We start from the raw sequence: 12,359 nt of genomic DNA on the forward strand, positions 1-12,359 counted from the left end.
GGTAATTTCCAAGTCTTTTCCTCACATTTCTGACTATCATTCTAGTGGAAGTTGGACACTACACTTTTAACTATTATTCTTTGAAAGAATATATTTAATTCAAATAGCTATTTAAAATATTTTAAATGTTTTCTGAAATGCATATTACTGTCATCCAATTCATAGGCTTTATGTTAATTTTACCTTGGCAAATTATTATTCACATATACTAATATTGCATAATCAATTTCTATTACTTTCACCAAATTAACGCAATATTTTGTTATTTTCAGAGCTCCTTCTAGATATTATAATGATCAACCATTTTCTACTGTCTCAAAGATTGTCCTTTGCCTACGTGCAATGAAAATGCTTAATGTGTGCTTAAAAGACTAAACGGTTGGGTTGAACCATATTAAACTGCCATTATTTTAAGACACTAATGGCAGTTACATATAGTACAACGTAAGGGCATTTTTTCCAGATTATCAAAAATCCATGAGAAATCAAATGGAGTTCACATTATACCTTCCATTCTACATACTCACCGTTTTGCTAATGTTGTTGCAAATGTATATCATGACCTAAATTATACAGGTGTAGGCCTATGAAATATCTGAATATTGCATAAGTACCTGTGTATGAAATGGAAAAATATAGATTGTTACATATGAGATTATGCATTCTGTGGATCCAGAGAAAAGGAAAAAAGGTAATAAACTTCTGCTGCTCATTTAGATCTCTGCTTAACAAGTAAGCTACACCATTTTTGGCCACTGTGGCAGGGTGCTTATTTAATGCATCTAAATAGTCATTTTATCTCACATGCTTATCAGATCTAAATGTTCATATTCTCTCTCTCTCCCTTTCTCTCTCTTCCTCTCTCGCTCTCTCGATCTCTCAGTGACATTAGAAGAATTGGAGTCATACTCATTGGACACCAGAGACGCATAGTCAGCAGTATACAGACTTTACGTTTACACATGATGCACATACAGGAGAAGGGATTTCATGTATGAAAGTACCACAAGCACCTGTGTTTTGTGCCTCAGCATTTCTAAAATGAACGATAGCCTCTCTACTTCCCTCTCTTCTGATTCTCCAAACATTGCTTCACAAACTGCAGTCTTCTGTTCAGACTATAGGCACACAACTTATGTTTATGCTTCCAACCAGGATTTTAAAATCATGCTACATAAATCCTCTATGAATAACCTACAAATAAAACCCTGGTCCACTGAAGATTATTGCTACGCAATGGTAAATAACTCAGCATGGATGTGTAATTTTGTATAAGCAGTATATGGGAAGTGTTCACGGACTTCACCTAAAGGAATTTATCCAGTTGGGGCTTCCTTAGTGATGTATGTAGAGTGTGATGGTAGATGAGAACGAACTAGTTGACCTTTCTTTCAGGTTTTGTGATCAAGTAGCTTCCAAACTGACATAAATGTTTGGTTTTTAGATAATTATATTCAGCTCTATTGGTTGTATTGTTACTTTTTTTTAATAGTTTTACAGTTGGTGCCTGATATTATTAGAATTGTTTGCAGAGATGACCAGTGATATCATGTAATGAATTTTTGTGAGGTATGACTATGGTGAGAAGGGGGCTGTTAGGGAGGGAGGAAAAAATACTGTGTTTTTAAATCTTCTGAGCCTGGGTTTGTCAATTTTTTAAAAATTAACTTTATAGTGTCATACATATTTCATAATAGGTGGTCGTATAAAGGCTTTTCACCTCTAATTTTATTTATTTTTATTTTTTTACTAACTGTAGTATTTTTCTCTACTACCTTATGAAGACCGCCCATGGAAAGACCAAGAGTGACTTCATCGATCTAATGGTTTTCATAGAGGAAAGCTTGGGATAAAGCCATGACTTTTCCCTTTGTGCATTGTCACAAGTTTGCAAAAGTAATTATCAAGGCACTGAGGAAATGAGTCATTCTCAGTAGAATTGCTTTGGATAAAATACATAATTATACCCTTAGATTTAATGTAAAAATATTAATTAATTTAATATAAACAGAACTTTAGGATAGATACATGGTGGCCCAAGAAAATAAACATACCTAGCTGACCATTTGGTATTGGTGCGTTTTGCAAGTTTAAGCATTCTTATGTTTTCTTTGCAAAAATAAGTTACATGAACAAGTATGAATACTCCAAAGAGTATATAAATAGATCTTACACATGAACATAATGTGTCAACCTGGGTCCATCATACAATAACATAAAAATGAGAACACAGCTAAGGTGTGGTGTTGTCATAATCTTCTGAGAGGCTATAAAAAAAGGTGAATATGTTTTTAAGTGATTTAAGCTGAGTCCGCTTATCAAAATAGTGCTATATCTTATGAACAAATTAAATTATAAAATCAGCGCCTCCCTGTAAAACTAAAAAAATGTCTACTGTTTTAGGTGGAAGAGTAAGTAAAATGTGTTGAAAGGAAAAGAGTAGATTGTCTAATGCTGATTTAATAAATTAGCTTTTATTGGATCTCAGATATAATGGTGCCCTACCCACATTCTCAAATTCCTATCTAAATTCCTTTTTCTTGGTCATAGTAGTGTTTTTGTTTTATAAAGGAGCCTAACTTTTTCTTATATTTAGATTTTGTTGATTGTCCCATTATACTAGACCCTTCTGCATATTTTCTTTTGCTGACTTATCTCCTGGCTTTTGCCTACCACAGCTTAATCCTTCTCATTTCAAAACAAATGTGTACAGCTAGGAGGAAGAGTCTTTAGATATTTCTTATAATACACAAAAAAGGTAGGAGGGATGGGAAATCCATCACTTTTTATGTATGTGTGCCAGATATAGCTAGCCACATTTTCCAGCCATCAACCTACATGGTTGTGCATCACTCATAGACTCTCTGCAGTTTGCTTGATCCATTTACACAAATCTGGATACATTTAGAAGAAATATAAAATTTCCATATTTACCTATCTTCAAATATATATTAAATAAGAACAGATGTAAAACAGATTAAATTTATTAATCATATATTTATTTTTATAATACAAAAAAGGTATTTAGAAAAATAAGGAATAGAATAATATGGTCTTCCACAGGACTCTGTCAGCACCATCTGTGTACCTTGAAATAAATTCTATTAAATTATTTACACTTCTATGGGATGAGCATTCAGTGATTGCAAGGTTAAAGTTCTCTGTTAAGAATTTTTTTTCTTTAAAATGCCTGATGATCCTGTTTTACATCTGGTTAATTTGTACTTCTTTTTTTCTTTCTCTAGCATCTTTTTATATATCATAAAATGACATTTTTGCTTTGTCATGTCATGCCTCCTTCAAAATTCCTTTTAAATTACATTTTTATTTTTCAGAACTGTAAGCATGATAATCTTAAATGTAACTTTGAACTTCATCATGGTTACAGCAAGATTGAAACATGTGTGCCAGATTAAACAGAAACATTAAAATATAAGGATATCTATTTATTTACTGCCTACTAGTCATAGACCCCATGATCCCAGGAGTATTACCATATCCAGGAATATTAACAGTTAAAATGCCAAATTCATTTGAAAATTTTATATGAAACGAAATCTGTTTTAATATGCAAAGCATAAAACTTAATTATAAAAAGAAAATAAGTAATTTCCATGAATCACAAATCTTCAGGAATAATCTTTGATACCTAAAATATGCATATAGGCTCATATACCTACTTTATTTTCAATGGCTTCATCTATGCTAATGAGGGAGTGTTTTGGATTTTAAAACCAGACAGTCAAAAATCATTTTCATTTTATTTTCTAAATGATCAATTTTCAGTCTAGAGTGAACTCCTTATCTCATAATATAAGTCATATTTGGAAAAAAATATAAAAACAATGTACCATCAAGGAGCAAGATAAGGTATTTAAATCATTCAAAAAAGCAATCAAATTGCAAACTTCTTGTGGTTTAACACAAATCAAGACTTACAGCACTTCTGCACTGAGTTACAACTGGTGATAAATGTTCTACATTCCATAATCAAAATAAGACATCTTATTTCACTCTGCATCACTCTTTAAAATCTATCAAAGTATAACCTGAATAAAAATGCCTTCTAGCAACAGCTTTAAAACTTAGCCCATGAATGGAAAACAAATCCAAATCTGATCCTTGAAAAACAAAGGCCCTAAAGAAAGTCTTCAGAAGAGATGGTGAAGAATGAATTATTTTACGTATCACCCAACCACATTTCCTAAAAATGTATTTTGGTGTCTTCTCCTGCCAGATTTCTGCTCTGCAAGGCAGTCAGTTAAACCTCATCTCATAATTTTCGCTGAGTTAGTTCTTTCTTTTCACCTCTTTTATTAAATTTTCAAAGACTTCTCAGCCCTGTTTTTAATCCCCAGCCTGTCTTTTTATTCCTCTCGGCTTCTATCACATCACACGTTATCCCCATCAGCATAAGAAAGGTAGCACAACAAATCTGAAAAGATTGTGTAGATCTCCTTCAAAGGGGCTTGGGGCAGGGAGATGTTGAAAAATCTTTAATATTTTGGGTTCTATTACATAATTGAAAACATTTACACTTACAGAGGATATGGATTCTGGCTGTTCCTTAACTTGAAATCAAGTTCTTTGGAAAGTAATTCTGAAATGGATCATGATGATGGTCCTTTTCAGTTGCTTTAACTAAGGAAGTTTATAATTAATTTTTAAAAATTAGTATCTTAAGATCAATATCCGTTATTATAAACTCACAGTTGGTCCATGTCTTTATAGATCAGAGATTAGAAGCAAAGTATCACTTCTTGCAGTAGGAGCATCTTAACATTTCCCATCTCCAATTCCGTGAAGTAGAAGAGACTCATATTACTTTATATTGAATCACAAGACATTTTGATATTTTTAAATATGAAGACTCCAAAAGGTAGAGGAGTACACTGGGTTACATTGATGGTATTCTTCCACAAGAACACAAGGCACTGAAGTCACCTCATTTTTGGTTCTTATGAGCAACGCTCTCAAAAATTTTTCAATCTTTATAATGTTACACAAAGACAATACAGGTTCAGCTTAACAGATATCTATGGAACGTCTCCTATATGCACCAAATTATACTACAAAGATAAGTTTGGTTGTGCTGTCCTTGCCTTCAGGTAACTCTCATTATTATAATTTAGAGCTTTATTTGCTATGTTTGCTATGGTTGCCATGTCAATAGGGGATAGTACTTTCCATAGAATATAAAGAAATAAATAGGAACTTCCTCCAGTGGGAATTGGATTTGCAATTTTTTTGGACTTAAAATTCTCATAGTATTCTTCCCAAACACCCCATAATCCCTGCTGGTTTCTCTAAAACAGTTTTTCTCAGCAGAAGTCACAGATTTTTATTGTCTAGTGGCATACCTATCAGTTTGTATATGGATTCGCTACCTCAAAGGTGCCTCCTGTTAAAAAACATTAGCTTTTTTTCAAGAGCAATTCTGGAGTAATCTCCTGTTCAAGCTTATTCACTGGCTCTAGGCAACATGATGATAAGTATGAACTGCAATGGTAGTGTAAAATCCTCTCAAACTCCATTCATTTAACAAGGGAAATAGCTGATTACCCCTGACTATAACATATTAGTAAGTGAAATGATAGAAACATCTTATATTGTGTAAAAGTAAACACCCCATCTTTTTCTTACTGTTAACTTTAAAAAAAGTATTGATGAGATGTTTCAAAAATTTCCCAGAATAAAAATTAACTTTTTTTGTTATAAGTAGATGTGGCACAATATACATATATCTGAGGAAATAATTAAAAGATCCAGAAAAAGGTATTGGTCATCAAAATGTAGTTTTAACAAATCATCTTTTTCTGAGTAGTAAATTATCTTCAAATTGACAATGAGTTTATATAAAATGTATAAAAAAGAACATTTATATCTTAATGGAAAGATCTGGGTTCTTTCCTCTTAATTCAAAAGAGTTTTTGTTTTATTAGCATTTGCTTTTTTGAGAGTTTAGAATATATTTGGAACTTCTTTAGCTTACCAGTATCAATCCAAATTACATTTTTAAATCAGAAAAAAAGAGAGAAAACTTTTCAATTACTAAGGAAGGCAAAGCACTATGAAATGAATAAACTTTACCTTTTAAAAAGGAATCTGCCAACTACAAAGTTTGTGTATCTCAGTGACATCAAGTGATTTTTTGCAGTGCCCCATTGAAAGCAGTTTCCTTTTAAACAAAACATGGAAAGGCTCTTGCTTCAGTTTTCACACTGACTAATCTGAGTACCAAATCTCTACATCATTAAGAGAACTTTTGATTTGTTTCATTATAGAGAAAGTCTCAAAGAATTCCATTACCCTTAGACACAACTAATTCATTCTTAAGAATAACAAAGGTATCAAAGAAAAATCACCTGACAGATGAGGAGGAAAGATAGCTCTTCAACGTTAAAAAAAGATGTGGCTTCTACTTTGATTAAAATAAAGTATAAATTAACAACACAATCTTCTCAGGAGTTGTAAGTTAGAAAAATATCAGAATTAGTGAAAATCTTCCCTAAAGTAAAACTCTATTATTACCTGTATTTTCTGCATTATTTGTAATCTCTGGCCATTTTTAATCTGTCATAATAAACTCATTTTTGGTTAGATAATAAGTTATCATCTCAACAAATCAGAACCACTGAGGTATAACTATAGATAGAATATTCTACAAAATAATAAAAGGAAGACAACTCTAATTCAGGATTCCTATTGAGTTAGCAACAGAGTCTCTATCTCATTATCCATCATTGAAATGAAAACTATCTTTATCCCAAAATAATACATTGTTACAGAGAGAACTCCAAGGATATGAGAATCGTTTTCCATACATTCCATTCAACTTGTATATCTAGGTATTAATAACTGAAGAGAGATACCTTTGTTTCTGAGTTAAATATGAGCTTACACGAGAAGCAAACTGATGTAAACATTTCTCTACAAGTTGTTCCATATTTGTAGATCAACCTTAGAACAGTCTTAATTTGTCTGTGTTCTATAAAGACTCAATATCATTTAATTTTTCAAAATCATGATAGGGAGAAGAATGTTAATTTGTAAAGATGAGCAAACACCACACTTTTAAGATCTTTACCTTATTTAATATTTCCTCTTCCACTATTTTTATAATTAAAAACCTCTTTCCTACATTTAGTAATTTGTAGGATGAACTGTATGCATTTAGATAGAAATCGCTTTTATTAAATTTTCATTTAAACACATCTTCATTCACTTAATCAGAGAAGCCATAATACAATTCTTAATATTAGCTCATTTTTCAAAGTAGTAACTTTTGCTATCTTTAGAATTCTCATCTACCCAGTAATATAATTACTAAAGTCATGAAGAAGTTTTTCTTTGTGCATGCTTTATTGATTATCATATTGTTTTTGTCTTTAAGTCGGCTCAAAATTGTAGTCTTTAGAAGTTCTATAACAAAAATCAATGGCCAATAATTTGCTAACAAATTTGTAACTGAACAAGCTATTTTTTTCTGTCAATGTGACTGATGTGTGCATTGTTAAATTTAACTGTTTAAATATTCATTGGTATATTATCTAGGGTTATTACTGCAATATCCTCATAGAATCTTTAAGATAATGCTGACTATCATATACAGTTAATAAACAATCATTGGGGCTTTTTAAAATTGCTGCGCTGCATGGAAAGTAAGTTTTAATGTATATAACTGTTTGTCATTGAAGTTTGGAATTTATTTTAATGTACTCTTTCTTCCCATGCCAGATATGTCTTTGAAGAAAACTGTATTAATATATTCATACTATGCAAAACTCTCATTTTGTTTTGACCAAACAAAATGTAGCTTTGATAAAATTTTATGATTTTTAGGCCTCTTAGATTAAAAAAAATCAAAATGTGAAATGGGAGCATTTTTCAGGGGGAGTAGGACACAATACCTGAGCAGTGTTCACAAATATGAATATGAGTAACACTTGATGGAAAAGATTACTGTATGTTATTGATTTTGGACACATTATTATTCATTTTGTTAATCACATTTGACCTTGGATTGTGACACTGAAAAAACTTGAATATATATGGGAGATAAATATCTTTGGGACATTTTACATAAATTATACTTACTTTTAATTTTGTATGCAGTGAAAACTTTGACAGTTTAATTTTGAATTTTGAAGGAAGAATTTTTAACAGTCCGTGTTTCCTAAAATGTTAATTATGGTATATTTGCTATAGTAACCTCATTTTTTGAAAAATCAGAGGCAAAACAAGAATGCAGAACTTGGCAACAAACTAAGTTCCACTAAAATTAAGGAAAACACTAAACAGTAATACAGTACAAAGAGGAGTTTGTTTTAAAATTGTTATTCATTTTAAAAACTGCTAGAAAAGAATGAATAAAAATTATGTCAGAGTATTCTTACTGATAATTTTGAAACTAAAGTTCATTTCAAGGATGGGAATCTCTAATATAAATCAGTACACTAATAGGTGTTAAAATATGTATTCATATATAAAATTAGAAAGAAATCTCATCAAAATATCAAAATAGGAAAAAGTTTATTTTCAAAATGCTTTGTAATAGAACAAGTCATCAAAATTCATAACATTTCCATATTAATCCTTTGTTTTCCAAATATATATAATCAAATAATTTGTCAAAAATTCAAACAATAATACATTGAATATTGGACTGTCATAGCACTTTAGACATGTTAATAAATTATCCCATGGATAATAAAGAGAATTTTTCCTGCCATTATTAAATGTAAAAATTGTATATATAAGATGTATAAAAAGGAACTTACTTGAAAGCATCCTTTAGCATCAATTTATCCTGATTTTAAGCACTGTATTAATTGTATACATACTCTTAAGTGCTTAAAAATATAGTATTTACATATTAATTTTGTGATATATTTTGATCTTTAAATGTTTATATTCTTTCAAGAAGACTGCCTTCTCTTTCCAGGTGTTTTAAGTATTTTAAAAAAGAGCCACCGTATTTTTTATATTTCAATTCAGTCTCATAAGGCTTGTAAGTTTCCAACTCTCAAAGAAGTTGAAACCAAGTGTTATAGCACAGTGGCTAGAAGTTATTCTTTTTGAAGTTATTCTTCTTTTATTTAATATTAGTCTGATATACCCTAAATTTTGCTAGAGAAGGTGTTTTCCCATGAAAGGAAATACAAAATGAAAATCCTCCATTGGATGCTATAAATTCAAAAAAAGAACATACATTTTTTATAATTACTTATCACTACTTACTGCTTATTCAGTTTTTAAAATTTTACCAAATATGATGCTTCAAACACGAGGGAAAAGCCACTGTATTTACACGTATTTGCTTATTTTCTTCAGAGTTTCCAAAAACCTTTTCATCTTACAACCTTGATCACTCTACCATTAAATGCAGTAATAAGGTATCTATTATATAACAACTAAAAACATCAGTCAAAGTTTAGTGTTACTCTCTTTAAACTATGTAACAAATATAACCACAGCAACAACAAATTAAAGGAGATCATGTCTATTTACTGGTCCAAAATTGTATAAATCCTAAATTTTATAATATATATATATTAAAAACGACATACTGATTTACTTTAAAAATATATTTATCTGTAAATCCATTCACTCCATTCAACTGTTTATTGAACAGTACCATGTATCATTGTCCGGTTTTAAGCCCTGAGGATATATGGTGACCAAGACAAGCAAAGTCTCTGTCTCATGGTATTGACCTTCTAGTGGCAAAGACACACAATGAAGAAATAGTTATGTGCTGTGCTGATAATTTAAAACGTGGCATAGCATGACTGTGGCTCCTTTACGTGGTAGAGGAAATTAAGGACACAGCATTTAAACTGATATCTGAAAACCATGAAGGAAACATCCATGAGAAGATTTGGAGGAAGAGCATTACAAGCAGAGGGAACATTTAATGAATCAAATTATAAGCAGAGGAAAATCATTAATGAGTGAAAATTTGGGGTGTTAGAGAGTAGACAACAGTGTTCTTGGTACACTGAGAAGAGGCAAAGAGAGGCAAAAAGGAGATAGGGTCAGTAATTCAAGCAAAAACATGGTGGATTCACTACTTCAAGATCTGGAAGGCGTCAGTATATATATGATTTTTAAAGTTTGGAAGTCACCTAGGAGAAGCCTGTAGAGGTAGGCCTAGGATTGCACTCTGTGGTATTCGAATGTTTAATAGTTAAGCAGGGAATTAGAATTAAACAGAAGAAATGGAGTATTAAGTAAGCTAGAGAAAAAGGAAATGCAGCTGCTTATCTGAATTAAATACTTCTTAAGAAGTCAAGATAAGAACAAAGAAATGCCCATGGGATTTCACAACATGCAAACTGTTGATGACCTTAACAAGGACAGTCGCTATGAAATAGTAGAGTCAAATCCTAACTAACATGGATTAAGAGGAGCTGTAAGGGAAGAAGGTGAAGTCGGGATCTATAAAAACCTCTCCGAAAGCTTTGATGTAAAGGGAGCAGAGAAATGGGATACTAGCTGGAGAATGGAAGTCAAGGAATTGTTTTTTAAGGATGCTACAGCATATTTACTAATGAAAATGGCTTGGCAGATGGGAAAACTGATTATGCAAGAGAGATGATAATTGTAACAAAGGCATTGAAAGATAGAGGAGTTGCGATTCAGAGCATAAGTAGGGGGTTCCTTGTTGATAGGTGCAGGAATATAGAACTCCAATGAAAGGGAAGGCAGTGTGTGTAACGTACAGAAAGGTTGGTATATTTGTGGTAGAAAGGCAAGGATGTCACTACGTAAGGTTTTTTCTTTTCTTTTTTTTTTTTTTTTAATCAAGAATGAGATAAAAGTCATATGGAGGATGGGAAGGGTGTGCAGGTTGGAGGAGACATATGTAAGTACCTGGATAATAGGAAAGTGAATATATATTTAATGAAATATTTTAAAGGCATCTTTATTAAATATTTTTGAGACATCTTATTGGGAGACCCGAAACTTTGAATTCCGTGGTTTCCAAGGACTCTGAGAAGAGTCCTTCTTTCCGTAATGGAGAGATTGAGAACTTCTCAATACCATAAAAACTTATTTTCTTTACTTTCATCTATTACAGATTAAAAGGCAGAAACATTTTGTAGCTATTGTTATAATTCAAAGCCTATCAAAATTAAAATTAGTTTAATTTTAATTAAAATTAAAATGAAAGATGTATATTGTTTAATCAACCTGTCACTTTTTTCAACACTATTTGGGAGGGGATTGAGGTCCCATATAAATTTTAAAATAAAAGACAAACAGGAACTAACCTTTTAGTAAAAATTATTTTGTTTTCATATGGAAAACATCAATACCTTCTGTCATTTAGGGAAAACACACGGGCAATATAGTTGGGTTTTTGTTGTGCCCCTCTCTAGCCTACAGGAAAGACGTGATCTTTTAATTGTGTTTGCTGCTTTATTTCTGGAAAGAAAGATATATCTGTATATATGTATGTATACTATATACATATACATACATGTATGTGTGTGTATATATATCTCCAGGTTGTATGTAATTCGATATGTCGAAATTTAAAGATTCGTTATTATTTGGATTTGATGTGAAATTAGATTGTGAATAATGGAATGAGATTGCTCTCCATTTTTTGCTGGTCTAGCATCGCCAAAAATATAAAGATATACATGTACATATAAAATGTATTTGATTAAACACTTTAAATATTTAAATGACCACATCAAATTTTAAATGGTAGATGGTATCAACAATTGCAGTGCACTCAAAATGTTATAAAATCTTCGTAGCACAAATCCTAAAGTGTATGAAAACTAAATAGTGTATTTATATAAAATGCCTCAAGAACATTTGTTTAGATTGAGATATTTAATCCCTCATAGAGCTATATTTGACTAATAAAAAAGGACAGCTAAAAATATTTTTCCTTCCTGTAAGTACAAATATGATTTTTAAAGCATCTTTGTAACTTGTCATGAAGCTATTTATTATTAATGAAGGATTTAGCACTGTACCCATCTGCTCTTACAAAAGGGGGAAAAGATTTATCTATGAGAATAAGGAAGTATAGCACTGTTTTTATGTTTTTCTCTCTGGTATTCTATCACCGTTTATAGCTTCAACATATGCCTTCCACTCAGGTTCCTGACACAGCCTATGTTCTCATTTCTGGTTGTAATCACAATACGGTAGAGCGATAAACAAAGTAAAAAGGTGTTAACAATTGAACTGCAATCCTACCTATTATCTACTTTACTATAGCAGTGAAGTAGTCAGACTTATTTGAAGGTGGTACTATTTTTACCTTACAAAATCTACTATAATATTATGATGTTCCATGTAAATTTTCATGTGCTGGCATGCTTACAAGTTAATAG

At 31.3% G+C, this 12,359-nt stretch overlaps 1 protein-coding gene across 3 annotated transcripts in view; it reads left to right on the top strand.

Annotated features, from left to right (window-relative positions):
• Nucleotides 1-4,554, top strand: part of EPHA6 (EPH receptor A6) — a 970,705-nt gene extending 966,151 nt beyond the window's left edge. For all 3 annotated transcript variants that reach the window (XM_032277212.1, XM_032277213.1, XM_032277214.1), the window contains one exon: nt 884-4,554. In XM_032277212.1, coding sequence (XP_032133103.1) covers nt 884-998 — 115 coding nt within the window. In that variant the 3' untranslated portion in view covers nt 999-4,554. The remainder of the gene's footprint in view (nt 1-883) is intronic.
• The last annotated feature ends 7,805 nt before the right edge of the window (nt 4,555-12,359 follow it).

Source organism: Sapajus apella, unplaced genomic scaffold, assembly GCF_009761245.1.
Source record: "Sapajus apella isolate SASKATOON/1434 unplaced genomic scaffold, GSC_monkey_1.0 scaffold8, whole genome shotgun sequence".
Lineage (NCBI taxonomy): Eukaryota > Metazoa > Chordata > Mammalia > Primates > Cebidae > Sapajus > Sapajus apella.